General features: G+C 38.6%; 1 protein-coding gene across 5 annotated transcripts in view; it reads right to left on the bottom strand.

Annotated features, from left to right (window-relative positions):
- Positions 1–15,599, bottom strand: part of LCLAT1 (lysocardiolipin acyltransferase 1) — a 117,041-nt gene that overhangs the window by 40,316 nt on the left and 61,126 nt on the right. For all 5 annotated transcript variants that reach the window (XM_056357083.1, XM_056357082.1, XM_056357084.1 and 2 more), the window contains one exon: positions 12,855–12,971. In XM_056357083.1, the coding sequence (XP_056213058.1) occupies positions 12,855–12,971 (117 nt within the window). The remainder of the gene's footprint in view (positions 1–12,854; positions 12,972–15,599) is intronic.

The raw sequence follows: 15,599 nt of genomic DNA, 5'->3' as shown, positions 1-15,599 counted from the left end.
TTTCTTAGCATGGGGTTTTGGTTTTCTTCCAGGGAAAGATTTTTGTGAAGTGTCATACTTCCGGGGGGAAAACCATGCTGGCGCTCCTTTTCAAGATAATTTGTGATTTTTGTCCACACCAGATACACACAATGAATTCCAGGGAAGAAAAGCAACATTACATTTCTGCTCCATAAAGCAGAAGTACAATTTAGTAACGCAGGTCAGCAAAGAAACATATCACTTGAAAATTATAAAAATTTTTGCGGGTTTTTTTTAGTTTTGTCTTTTTTAAAAAAAAAAAAACAAACCATCAGAGAGCTAGAAGATGCTTATTATGTAACATGTTCAAATAAACCATTTTATATGCCACCATTTCCTAAAGTGTACCCTGGATTACTCATAACAAACCCCATTACTGTATTGGTAAGATTTGGACTTGAGAACCTGCTGTCAGAGCATACATCTTCCAGCCTCTCATTTCTTTCAGCCACCTCCACTACTTCCATCCTTTCGTACGCGCCACAACTCTTCAACTAAAATAATGAAAATATTTTAGGAATGAGTTTCTGGATAGCAAAATATTTTGAGAAAACAATGCTGAGATAACAACTGTAGAAGAGCTACTATACAATTTTTGAAAAGGAAGGCAACTCTTCTGAAATTATAACCAGATACCCCCAAATTCCACCTTTTTCCTAGGAAGAAACTCAGTTCATTGCCTCCGGTTTACCCCTCTCAGTCTCTCCCAGAGAACAATGCATATTATAGAACTTGCTTTATTCCTTCATAGCTTCTTGCATAGCAGATCAACCTCAAAGACCCACCAGTGAAAGCTCTCCATTCTGATTTTTTTTTCTCCTTTTGTTTGAGAAGTAAAAGCATTAAATACATTGTTAGAAGTTTGTCGTTCTATACCAGACTGGCAATGGCAAAACACACTTGTTCCCTTGCTCAGAAGCATACACCACAAGAGGGCTGCATGCAATCTCACGCTTTGAAATTCTTATTTCGCAGCATTTAGGTATGTGATTCGAACGTCCAACACTTGCCCCCTGGTTTACTTTGAAAAGATGCAGTACCTTGTGAGGCCATTTGACTTACAGGTCAAGACAGAGCATATTAATAGTGGATCCTGTAAAGTTTTCAAAGTGAGAGGTACCTACTCAGTAACTGAGTTCCTCCTCTTGACCAGCTAACATGCAGCAATGGACGTCGAGCAAGAAGCCAGTAAAACTCACTCTGAACACCGCTGCTACACTGGTTTGGGGATGCCCCAGAATGTCTTGCAGACTGAGTGAGCTCACTGCTTATAGTCTTGACTAGTTGAAACCCATGTTGTCTCTGTTACAACAATCTCTTCAGTTTGGGTGTAAATCAGCCCTTGTCTGGCCATGGTGCTTTCAGCTCAGAGGCAGTGGCAGAGCAAAATCATTTTGCTTCTAAAAAAATCACAGGGGATATATCCTTACTGCATAAATGCACAAAGGCTCATTATATCCTGTTGGCATTTGGCTGTTCGGTTTTAACGAATTCTGTGCTGTCCACTCTTATCCAAACAAGAAGACATGAAAAAGAATATGCTGCTGGTTGATTACAACATGTGCCAGAATGCAGAAAGGCACAAGACAAAGCCAAGAGAATTTATCCCTTCAAGGAGGAGAATGATCCTTTGAAAACGTTCTCTCCTAATACGACACTGCTATTATAAATCAGAAATTACGTATATATTTTAGCATTGAGTGCATGCTTACGTGTGTGTCTGTGTGTAATGTCAACTGAATTTGTTAGCACCACAGGTGGCATAAATCCTGATGAATCTCCACAGTCTCTCAGTATGGTTTGGAATGTATTATTCACACATTTATTAAATATTTGCAAAGCTGTGGACATGCAGGGTACACTATTTGAGACAGCTGCAGCTGAACTGCTACCTGCTTCAACAATGCGAATATACCAGTGAGATGGTTGTTTCAGCATACAACCCCAAAATACCCGCCTCAAAAAGACACAGTCCTAGCAGGTAGTATGTAAAGAATGGGAAGGAAGAAGCCACAAAGCTGCTGAGCATGTATTTCATTTACTTCTCTGATCCATACTACAAAAGCAGCAAAGCAAAGGACTGATAAAGCCCGAGAGCTTTTAGGTCTTTTGGAAGGAATGCTTTTTTGGAGAAGTGAAGGCAGAAGCAGGACTGGTTAAATGACAGTGGTGCTGCTGACAGGATGAACCTGGAGAGCACTTAGGCAAAGAATCCTTTTGAGAGATGATTTTTCAGAAGCATCCAAGCAGATTTAAGAAACACTAATTCTTACAGGATTTTAAATGGGACTTATGTCCCCAAGGTCTGCCCTCCGTGTGTTTGGCTTTTCAACATCAGTACCCATAGCAACTTCCAGGCAACACAAACGTGCCACTGCTCACAAATTCCAAAGTCTCTGAACCGTTTTTGAAAATGTCTCTCTTTTTTATTTATTGTGAATGTTACGCTTTTCTCCTAATAGATGTCCTTACTGTCTGTGCGGTGCCAGAAACCATCAGGACGGGCTGGCTCCTTCCAGAGCAGCACAGCGAAGGACCAGCAGTTGGGACAAGACAGTCCGAAGGTTGCTCAGGTCCCTGCTTCTGGAACTGTTTTATAACCACCAAGAACACTTGCTTTTATTGTTACACTGCAAGGCCAACTATGACTACCAACACAGACAAAAATCACATTTTGCATATGTCTAAATATAAATGACATGCATTTCAGAGACGGTTATTTAAGATATTAGCTTTTCACTGTACGAAAACAGGACTGGGGAGAGACTCTACCATATTGAACGTTTATAAAAAACAGTTCTCCAGTTCTTAACTGGTAGCCATTCCACAGAAAGACAAATTTATGGGAAAACATATTGAAATCTTCTATCTGTAATATATTTCATTGTAACAGTTAATTCACAGCGTACAGCACTTCCAGTAACTGGCGTGGTGCACAGTCAGTACAGGGAAACCCTTCCTACATCTACCCATATGTTTAGTGAGAACACTGAGGGCCAAGACGTTCAGAATCCAGCAGTTCAGGAAAAGGTTGACAAAATAAGTCCCAAAGACAGCAATATTTCAGATTACATAGAACGTGATGAATGAGGTGAAGAGTTGAATTTATGCTGAAATTTATGTTTTGATAAAAATCTATTTTAAAATGCATTTATATTCTACTACAATTTTTCCCAAGCTCCTCTGCCCTCTTATGTTTTTCGTTTTTCAGTATCAGTCCCATAGCAACATCCTGGCCTCATGAATGTGGCACTGCTCTAAACATCTCTGGAGCAGAGCCTTGCAAATGACTGCCAAACTCTGGGATCTGAGTCAGCTCGGAAAAGTATGATGCTGGGCTAATTTTTGCATACCCTGAAAATAACGGCAGGGGACTGGGAGGAGGGCAAAGGGAAGAACAGGTTAAGCTGCAACAGCAGAAAGGAATGAAAGAAACACACCACTTAAGGCTTAATGATATATAAGCAGCAAATTTTGCAAGTAGAGGAGATTGACAGTTTTATTACTGTCTTACAGATTTGGGGGCCATATCTGAACAGCTTGAGGATTCCAACATTTCCAGTAACTGAAATGATACTCCATGGACCTTCTCCCCTGCCAGCAATTACTCATATAGAAAAGTGGTATCAGGAATACACAAAATACATTTGCAGCAACTTTAATGCAGCTGGAAATGAAAACAGCTAGCATCTGCAAAAAGTGGAAGAGTGGGGAATCCATCAAATACAAATGAGAATCTCCTCTACAATAGGATTGTGATTTGGGATTAGTCTGCTCAGGCTGTAGATGCTGCTATTTTTCTAATAAAACACATCAGGAAACATCATCTCCTAACTGAAACTAAAGTAAGTACTTTGTCCTGGAAAAAGTATGTTTAGGCTCCTCTCTACTCAAGACTGCTTGAAGCAATTACCTGCCTTACTAATAAACAGAGCTGAGAAATGGGTATACTGCATAGAACATCTGGTAATGCCATGTGATATAAAAAAAATTATCAATATTATGCCTCTGTTTACAGGAATTAATTTAAATATGCTACCAATCCAACCAACATCACCTATAAAATCATGGCTGACAAGAATGAGAGGTAATTAATAAACTTGAACTTTACCTGAGGCTCACCTATTGTCTGTCCTGCAGCCATAAGCCTTCAAAAACAACTACAAAGCTCAGTACTCTGACACAAAAAAACAATCCCCTTGACAACTCTTACAGTATTCAGTACACTTTATTAGTATCAAGCCCATCACACGGATGTAGGGAACAAGCCCATGAAGTGAAATGTTTGGTGTTTCACACAGATTCAGGGGAGCACCAAGGTCCTGCACTGCTGTGAGTGACACTACAGGAAAGAACAAACCAAATCGCTATTCCATTCAGATGGATGACCTCCCAAAACGCACAACCAGAGAGATGCTGACCAAGTCTAGACCAGCAGATACACCTCGTTACACACACTCTCGGTCCACTGCCCAGCCAAAGTGCATAAACAACCAGAAAAACCTTTTAAAAAAACACCTTGAGGAGAGATAAACATTAGATTAAAAAATAAAAAAGGCATTAACATCTCCTCAGTTCTGAAGAAAATAATTTTAGTTTATAGTGACCAACCATTTCTCCTGAACTCATCTGTGGCCAAGCTTCATTTCTACGTATGTGATCTGATGAGCTAACATCATTCCAGACCTCCAGTTGAAGCAATTAAAAAAGTCCGCATTCGCCAAACATTACCATATCATTACCACAGATACTGTGTATTCCAAGTCAAGGGAAAACAGTGAAACCTCTAATACCACTGTGGGGCAACTGCTGGCAAACAATAACTTTTTAATATGGTTACCACAGTGACTATTAATAACCTGCAAGGAGGTAAATGGAAAATGATCCACCACGTGGTGTATCTGCATGTCACAAGCCGTAACTCACACATAAGAGAGTGTAAGGAGATTATTTCGGTAGATGGATCTTAATAAGCTCAAGAACATAAAACCTGAAATATTTCCAATGCGTACTATAGACGTGTGGGTGACACAAACATGTCAAGCTTCCAACACTCCAGGTGTAGCAATTCTTACACGGGTCCACCACAAACCCTCCAGTGAAGGGCTCTGCTCCCTTCTCAAAAGCAGTGGAGGATGGAAAGAGGCAACAATGGGGGCTGAGAGAAACAAGTGGTTTGGTAAAACGAAATTCTTCCCAGGAGGACTGAAATGATGGACTGTTTGCCACAGCAATGGGGCAAGCAGTGCAGAATACTGCTCCCATAAGACATGAAAGAAGAGGTAGTAACAGAAACTTCAACATGTACCAAAGGCCAGAAAATATCTAACAGAAAGCTGGTGCTCATTCTGAGAAATACGTCAAAGCCAACACATACAGATGTTTGTAAGATATGGTAATCATCAACGGTTAACATGATTCTGGAAAAAGTCAAGCTGCCCTTTCCCATGTGCCAGATTACAAAGACAACTGTCAGCGTTCGCAATAAAGCACAACAGCCTGCACCCGATTTTCTGCATTGTTGAATTTCACAGACATGCCTAGTGATAGAAGTGTGGTTTTGAACAAGATCTTTGTTGGTTTTGTTAATTAACTAATTTGTTATGAATTTTCTGCCAACACAGAAAAGGCATAAAAGGCATGCAAGCTTCAATCTACATACCAATATTTCTACACCAAAGGCTATGCTATTTAATGCATAGGATCTAATTCTCATAAAAGCCCAAGTTCAATTATAACAGCAACCAGTGAAGCTCTAATACTGCATTTGCAGCTGAAAAACCGCTCAAAGCTCTTTCACAATAGCTCTGTAATTTCTGAGTATCAGTCTACTTAGTAACATGACCCTGGAAGGCACACATGCACGGGGGGCGGAGGACGGAAATCGGGAAGAAAGAATTTCCTTGCATTGAGGAATGATGGTTTAGAGTTGCTGCTTAATCTCTGCAAATCTGACGGACATACGGCTGAAATTAGTTGATTGAGGACCTACAGTTAATGCTCATGTGGCCACTTAGATTTTCCTATTTCCAAAACAGACTGGTTTGGGTTTACACATGCACCGAGCAACCAGCACAAACAGGCGAGAGCCGCTCTGAGAGATGGCAGTACTGGTCAGTGTGCGAGCTCTGGTCTCGCCAAAACCCACAGAAATGTTGGCCGTGGCCCAGCGAATCATTCTGGGAGTCAGAAGTCTGTTCAGTCACAAAAAGGGAGGCGAGCTTTCATTACAACAGCAGATCTAACCCTGACTGTCGTTTGATGTGGGGCCTTTCTACACCCTGTACCTGTTACAGAGAAGACAAATCCTGCACAAAGCTGGAAGCTGCTGAAGTCCTGCTTACGCCGTTCAGTTTGAGCACATCAAAACTCTGAAAATAATTCAGCAGACACTTCTGCGATCAAGACCTGCATGCCTCACCCATTCCTCTTCTTTATGTGAACAGGAATGTGTTTGTGTATCAAATTAGAAAGCAGTATGTTAAATACAAATATCCATTCATTCACGCACCCCACCCACCATAGCCTGAGCATCTCAGTCAATGAACAGCTATTACAGACCTGAATATTGCAGCTGCATCAATTTTCCCTTTAAAAACCCCACATATAACACACTCAGAAATTGGTATTACTTCGAATGACATTTGAAAGAATGAATGGCATCTGTCTTGTAAACTGTAGGTGCTTCAGACATAACTGTGCAGAGAGCAGAAGTGTCATCTACACCCAGAGCTAAGCCTCCGGCAGTATGATGGTAGCATTCCTCACTGACACTTCAGCCACTCATAAATGCAGCCTCCGGCACCTCTCTCTTTCAAAGTGTGAGTCGGAAAAAAATATGCTGGCTACTTCAAGTTGGAGGGTGTAGTTAATGAATTACTAACTTGAGAGTCTCAACTTTAAACACTGTTTACCCAAGTCAGATTTGAGCACCTTGACAATTGCAGGGCTCAAGACAGAAAAACCTCCTGTTAGACAGTCCTCCGTAAGCTATTTAGGGCTTTATACGGGAGCTTACGATACTCTCCGTGCATGGCAAGAACATCCAGATGCTGCTTACAAGGACCCGCTGTGTAACTCTTTGGCTGCTTCACACTCCAGCAAAGGTGAACCAAACTGTACTTATCAGCTTTGGAGAACTGCTGATCATCATCTCCTGCCTATTAACTGTCTCAGATATCTATCAAATCTGCAAATCAAAAACTGTCTCCCTAGATTATTAGTTCAAAAAGTGCCACATAAGCCCATTGTACCATAACCCAAATAAATGGCATTAAAAGCTAAGTACATAAATATGCATACACGGATACTATAGCTCCCAGAAAAGCACACAAAATCGACATAATAGTCACCAAGTATCACAGGATTAAAGTATTTACATATATATAGAGATATCTTGGATTGAACATCTAAATACAATTTTCCTGCTCTAGCAGTGTAACAGATTGGGATGCTTGCATGCAATTCCTAAAATGCTGTACAACTGTAAAACTCAGGTATAAACATAGAAGATACAGACTGGTTTCTGATTGTGCGTATGCAAACATTTCTTCTGGGGCAAAACTATCAATTTTGAACCAATCATAGAAACAGGATGAGAATCACAGTTTCTTCCCTTCGATAAGGATCTGCAATGAAGGCAAGCATGTTAAATTTGTATCCTCCTTTATTTTAGGATGCTGCAGTTGGCAGCTGTTATCTGCAATATTTTTTCACTTGGCTAACTATGAACCAGAAATAAATTTGAAGCTGAAATACTACAACAAGATAATAATTCTGACTCTCCATCATACTGTAAAACCAGTAAAATATAAGCCCCATAATAGGAACATCCAGTTCAAAGTACCCAGATATTAAAGACTGTTGATGGATACAGAGGAAGTGTCAAAAAGAGGTCAGTTAAATTTTAATGTTGGCAGAAATTATTGTCTTCAAACGTACGAATAATTTTCTAATGATGCTTTAAAACCTTAGCTCTGTCTTAACACTTACTGTTTATTTAGTCCTGAGAAAATACTTAAAAGCCACGAAGCAATTTTAAGAAAACATTTGTAAACAACTATTTTCTCTTGACAGACCATTTGGCTACAATTACAGATATTATGCCAAGATAATATATGTAATTCAATGAATCCAGACAATATTGAACTAGTATTATTTTCCATCTCTTTGAAACTGAACATTCAAGCCATCTGAACTTTCAATGTCATTTGGGGCTTCAGAAAAAACTTTATAATATAACTAGGCCTGAAAACCTGTATTTAATTTCTGAGTGACCTCCTGACCTTTTGTAAAAGGATCTCACAAACTAGATCTTCAAGAACATTATATAAACCATAAATGCTTTTAATTAACATTATTAAAGGCATGCTTATGTAAATGTCCTATTTAAATTCCTGCACATTTCTGTTATTTTTGCAGTCCCGCGTTTTGTAAAAGGAGACTATCTGCCTTCACCCAAGTTCTGCCAAAAATTACTCCATACATATAACACCTATTCAAAGTCTGAGGCTTTAAAAAAGGATTACACATTATTTTAGGAGATAGTAAAAGACAGGTAGGTGATGATGAGTTAAAAAAAGTAATGACCAATCTTCATTTTGATGTCTAGAGCTCATTTTCTGTTGCTCATTCATAAGTTCTGAGTCTGTCCTTCAAAAAATGCTCACCTTTGTTCCCCAAAGAAATACAGCATAAAACTCTAGTACCAGGTGCTGATTGAAACCAAGATTCATAACAGCTGAGGCAAGACAAACCATATACTTGATTCAACGAACAGAATTAGAAAGAAGCAAATCAACTACTTTATTTCTCTTTGCTTTCCATCGACAGCCAACTAACCAGATGCAATAGTACTTGGGATTGCAGTGGTCACTCTGGTCAACAAAGGTTTGGTCTTCCACAGGGTAATTCCCCTGGCTGCCACGATAAGTGATCAAAGTGATCAAACATGCTTCAGCACTGAGAAAACGTGGAATTAATTGAGCTCATACACTTTAAGTATTTTGACAGACTGAGGCCAAAGTGTTTGCAGAAGCAAACTTTAAAGCATGCTAGGAAAAAAGGCTAGTGCTATTTTGAGTAACATGCATCAGTAAGATTAATGAAGATTCTCACAAACCTGCTTTATCTGTTGCACAGGCTATCACAATTGACTAGAAGTCCAATAATTGTTCCCAAGAAGGATGATCTACTTGCAGGGGTGAAAAATGCATATTTATATTTTTTAATCTACATTTAGCCTAAGTATTTAATATTTTTCCATCTTCATTACTCCTTACTGAAATTTTTGTTCCTCTCTTACTCATTCCACGTCTTCAGGCAATACTTTACAGTGCCCATCAGGTAGCAAGCTGACCTTATCCAGCTACCACGTAGTCCTTCCCTCTTTGTGTTCTCACGTCTATACTGTATTTTCCCTTACCATGCACAAACAACGACATTATATTAAACCATCCTACTTTAAATTATATTGAGCCAAAGGAACACAACTCCCCCAAAATCAATGCTGAATCAAATTTATGTCTCTCTTGCTTGAGAAACAGCAAGAACTGCAGTCCTTATCCTCCTGAAGACCTAAAGCGTGTTCATAGCGTGTGTTCACTCTCGGGTGACTCTAAGGTTTGTATGAATGAGGAAAGAGTAATGTGATCATTTACAAGTCAAATAATATTTTCACTGTCTTGGCACCTGAGCATAATGAAAAGAAAAACTTGTCAGCTTTTACTTGGGTTTCATCAGCTCAGGGGCTAAGTGCTCATGAAGAGCTAGAACATGAAAAAAAAGGTGAGACTCGCAAGCCACAGATATGTATGGCTAAACAATTTTTATTGCTTTTTTGGTGGAGGTTATATAGATCCTTTTGGGTTTTTTTCTTAAATCCCATAACCTCAGGAATGACTTAGAAACCATCACAGCAGCATCTATGGGCAAAGAGATCCAACAGTTGAAGTAATGACCATATAAGAGCGAGAAGGCGGCCAGAGGAATTGGAGCGTTGGTCATCACCGGCAACAATCCATTCAGATGGGTCAGAAATTGTTGCCACTATGGAAAGCAAAGGACTGATAACTGCTCAGATTATGGTATCAGGGTGCAGACAGTGCTTCCTCTAGGAAGAAACTCTCCTGCAGAGATACAAGCAACATTTTACTGCAGGCTATTTTTTCCTGATTCTTCATTTCCTGTTCAGAAGGGTCACTAATAGTTATTTTTATGTAATAACAGGTAATTCTTTCAAGCTACAGCTTGTAATGCGTACTAACCAGGGTTCTTGCCAAATTAAATTCATTTTTTCAACATCTGAAAGGCAGTTAAACTTCTAATGACATTTTCCCCTTCTCTTCATCAACCTATTTTTGGAGCAAAATAACGTACTTGGGCCTGAAGTAAAGACACTTGAGCCTCAGGAAGTGAAAACAGCCACAAGCCAAAATGTATTCACAGGAGAGCTATGGGGCAATAAGGTTGTCATCTAGGCACAAAAATACTTTCAAAGACATAAACATGATCTTAAAATCTCTACCACTCCCTCCTGCATGTTAAAGTCACACACACGGCTTTGTGCTTGCAGTTGTGGGCAAGAAAAAACGGAAACAAGTTTATTTTTATGATTATTACTACTATTGTAGCATTAGGACAGTCCAGAAACAGGGACTCATGTTAACATCATATCCTTAACAACCCTGGTCTCCTTTATTACTGCTCGTATAAGAAATCAGAATTGTAAAAAAAGGGCATTTAATAGTATAAATAATAAGTCAAACCGGAGCTGCACAATAACGTTAGGTACCATCTGTACCAACTGCATCTGAAAAACTACCTGGACATCGACATTGTACAGATGAAAAAAATAAAAAAAAAAATATATATGCAGGTATATAATATACTGAAATGTTTTACTGTCAAGCAACTACAGTTAAGTTGTCCAAAAAAATAAAACATTTCAACATAAATGGTCCATATTTGGTACACTTGCATACAATTGAAAACCGATTCTTAAAATTAGTAAGTAAAAACTAAGCATTTTAAAATGCTAGTTGAACTACCTTCTCACACATAATTTACTACATAATAGCATACAGTCATAATATATGTAGCTTATAATGCCTAGCAAAGTACCCAGTACCTAGTAAATTCAGTGCTAAAGGGGCATTAATATTTCACACAATATTTGCCTGCCTTAAATAAAAGTAGGACTTAAAAGCATTTGAAAGACTGGTGGAAAAAAAATCATCTAGGAATGTTTTTGGTTTTTCTCCAGCTTTGTGCTGCAAAAAACCAGTTAATCAGCCTCAAATATTTTCCTTTTTATAACCCAATAGCCTAATTTGCATAGATCTCATACAGCAATAGAAAAGCATTTTTATAAAATTAGAAAATGACTGTATAACCACAAAGCTTATTTCTGCAGCCAATACAGAATCTTTTTTTATTTATTTTTAAGTTGATAATATTTCAAGTGGAAAATATTCCTTTAACTGAAAATTTATTCCAGGCTAGAAATATTATTATGCACTAGGTTAACCTAGTGCTGAAAAGTTTTAAGTAAAATGAGCTTTTGAAATTGCATATGTGGCAATTTTTTTTTTACTACAGCAAATTGAGTAATAATTCAAGATAGATGAAAATCTAAGACATTCACCACTGAATGTCCAATAAAAATAGGGCCAAACAGATATATTGTCCAGCTAGGACTGTCCAGCTGGACGAAATATCCAAGTGTTTACAGTGGTTGTAGGATATCTGTTTAATAGGAATCAGGCAAAATGCAAGCTAGTTCTGCTCCTAAAATCCAAGTGAGTATTCCAACAAGGAAAAAACCTACCAGCAGACCTTTATTCTTTTTATAATCTCAAACTCCTTCCTTTGGCAGTCAGAATAACCAGCATGTGTTAAAGAACTAGAATCACTTTTCCCTGAAGAACTAGCTTATAAGTCACTTCATATCTACTGTACATGTTTATTTTCTTCAACCATACATTCATATATGCTGCGAACATCCACTCATCTGTATTTGAACCACCACCACGTCAGCGCCTTTTAATGGTTGCACCAGTACAGCCTCAGATCTCACTGAAATGCCCGTTCCCAAAACAACCTTCAGATGTCTTGGCTTGACAAGGAAACACATCACTATATTCTGTTCCCCTTATAATAAATAGCGACTTGATCTCTACCCCCAGATTAATACAGAGGTGGAAAACCATTCCTAGGTAAAAATAAAGCATCATGTGTTCTCTTACCCACCACTCTGCCAAGCAGCACAACTCCTATTTTACGCAGCTTTTCCAAGTCACCATGAAACGCTGCCAGCACTGGGCAGCTGGACTTGCTGCATCTACCTGGTGCTGTGCAATCCCCTTACCCATTTAACACAGGAACTCGTTATCTCAGCTTTTGGACTTCAAAACAGAAGCTCTTCAGAGGGTGATTTTATATACATGTCTGTGTGTTCAGTGTCAGCCACCCAGTTCAGGTTAAGGACTGGTACAGACAGAAAGGCTGAACTTCCTTGGGGTATTTCCCACTGTTTTTCTGAGGCAGACTACTAAACAATCTACAATATGCAAAAAAAAAAAAAGGCGCGAAAATGTTGTTCTCATCTACTGCATATCTCTTGATGATACTATTATCTGGTATCAACTCTTTTGAATCTCTCCATGTTACAATCATTTTAAGTAGGGTTGCAAACAAGGGCTTTTTTGTGAGCGGGATACCTTAAGTTTTTCTGAAATTACTGCAAACAGTTTTGTGAACATCAGCTTCTATAGCTTGGGTGAGCTTCGTTAACTTAAAGGAAAAAAGAACTTATAAATACAGAGCAGGATTACCTTCCCTTAAACGCTCAATCACAAAAGTGAATCCAGTCGTTCGCGGATGTAAGACGTACTCATATTTTCGAAGTCCGTTCTTTTCAGCAAATTCATTACTGCGGGCTTTGGTATTGGCTGAAGGAGAGAATAAAAAGCACCATTTTCTATTAGTGTGCAAGTAGACCAAGAATTAAATATAATCATTATACATAATGAACAGTACAGCAGCGGTTCACACAGTACAAATGTGCAACAGCTTTTCAGGTGGAGGCAGACTGCAAGTGTGCTTTCAGTTGCCTGCAGTATGGCACCAGGAAGAGCAACGTGGATTGCAAGAAAAGCCTTTTTACCCTCTCATCTCCTTTTAGAAAATAATCAGCAAATCCTTCACATTTATCAAATGCAATCTAAAATCTATAAATTGTGTTCATAGTTCTCTGTATGCTTCAATACCCATTTCACAGTAAAATGCGTTGATTGGTTTAATTTTATTTTTTTTTAAACTCAAATGGCACAATGTGTAGTAATGCATGTTTGATATTAGGTATAGAAATACCTTGAGGTCTGTGTTTAACCGCATTAAACTTGTTTCAGAAAGAAAACATTAAATGGAGTAAAACAGTTAATCTAACATGTTAAAAGGGTATTTTACATCTTCATTCTGAGCGTGACATGTTTTATTCTTCCACCTGCGCTGCACATACATACCTGTTGTAATTTTTGGACCAACTGCCTCAGTGTTACAACACCTGCTTGCTACTATACAGAGTACGTACAAGGCATCTGGAAAGCAGCACGGCTAAACCCTGTGACAAATATGTTTTGAACCTCTGGCAAAAGAAATCTCTCACGAGAAAACTGAACAAAGGCTTTGCAGACCCAGTTGCTAATAGAGACCACTAAGCAAAGCCGACACAGATACTAAAGCAAAAACTGCAGACAGGTGGAGAGGAAGCAATCTGTTCTCCAGTGATGTGCCGGAGGCTCTTCCAAGCAGCCCCAGTTAGCAGCCAAATGGACTTTGCTGGCTACACATGCTCTCTCACTGGGGGCATTGCTGTGCCTCCCCCAGGGCCAAAAGGCAATGGACACATGCAATGTTCCCTTGGCAACATGAGGGGAAAAAAATATCAATTTTAATGACTGTTTTGTTAAATAACTCCTATTTATATTGTTTTACAAGTGTTCTAAAAAAGAAAAAATCCCAGCAGCAGATCTATGGAACAAGATCATTGCCTAAGTGAAATACATCTTTTTCAAGCAGAAACAGCTCTTTTTTTAAGCATCCACAGTTAACCTTAACAGAGATGGGCAATAAAGTAATGACAAACATATCGCTTCTTAATAATTAAACCGAATTTATTCTGATAAATAAGTCCTTTCCCTTACAATCATCGTAATCTTCCTTGTAAAGGAAGAATAGCACAAGACAAATCAACAGTAGTGTGAGATGTCCTTTTTGCAGTAATGCATCTTCCTGCATCTTTCTTTTTTTCCCAAATTACATGAGCTTTTTGTTTATCAAAAAAATGTGGACGTCCTTCCTAAAGAACTGTCTACCTGTTAATAAATGCTACTGAGCATTTTTTCCCTGTGGCTCTCTGTCCCCATGTGTAAAAGCACTACTATTCATACATGCAACCCTTGAGATTCTGTGCACAGACTTTGTGCCCGTGGGATCTGGAGGAAAGGAAAGTTGTTGCATGGTAGCCAAGCAAGTGATTCAGCAAAGAGAATCCAAAGATTTAATTCTTGCCAAATTGCCAAAACGTACAAATACTTAAAAATATTACACCTTCAAAAAGCATTGCTGAAATTACAGAATGTGTGAAATACTGAAATTACCCTTGGCTATGTATCTTAAATTTATCTTTCCTTGGACATATGTATTGTGTCTTTAACCACATGATCAGAGAATCTATCTTTGTCTGCTCAAGTACTACTCCATTCAATGTTGAAAATGGACTATTCTGAATCAGCAAAGGGAACTTGCATTTAGGACTCCTACCTCTGCGACAGTAAAACCTGCAAAGCGAGTCGTGAGCAAGACTTGGAATGACAGAAAAGGCAAGAGTAATGTGGAAATTATTAAATGTTCCTCTGAAAAGCCAGATTCTACCTCTTAGACATAATTGTATTGTACTATTAGCTCAACAACTTAAACTATTTATTTCCTAAGAAATGACATTGATTACCAAGACTGTTCCTATAAGAAGTATACAAGTCAAGAGTTCTTTTCCAGATTCTGTGGTGATTCAAGTAAATGTTTTAAATCGATTTATCATGAAGTTTTTAAGCTAATGTATTGTTTATTCCAAAGGACAGAAGAAGTATCTTCTTTATTTTCTGCATGTCCAAGTTTGGGTTTCACTTTGGAACATTTGCAATCTGCACATCAAGTCAATCAAAGCTTTGAGACACAAGTGCCATGTAAGTCTACACAAGTTAAGCAGTCCAAAAAAAAGAAAAAAAAGAAAGAAATAATTAAATCTAAGTCTTAAGCGTCTCAAACTGCATACAGTTAATGAGCACTCAGAAAAACCTCTCCATATGTCTGCTCACTAGCACTTTGTTTCAGAGGGAGCACGAAAACAAATTCCTTGGTGTCTGCAAAACACTCCTACTTGCACCACAGGAAAACCAAAGAGTTAAATGGGCAGTTTCATTTTCTGAGCAAGACCTAACTGATGCTGCAAAAAAAGGGTTTGGGACCTCCACTGCCCTTTGCCTTGAAGTAATAATTTTCAAACCTCCTCTTAGTGC

The sequence above is a fragment of the Falco biarmicus genome, chromosome 12 (genome assembly GCF_023638135.1).
Source record: "Falco biarmicus isolate bFalBia1 chromosome 12, bFalBia1.pri, whole genome shotgun sequence".
In the NCBI taxonomy this organism is placed as follows: domain Eukaryota; kingdom Metazoa; phylum Chordata; class Aves; order Falconiformes; family Falconidae; genus Falco; species Falco biarmicus.
This window is presented reverse-complemented; position numbering and strand designations above follow the sequence as displayed.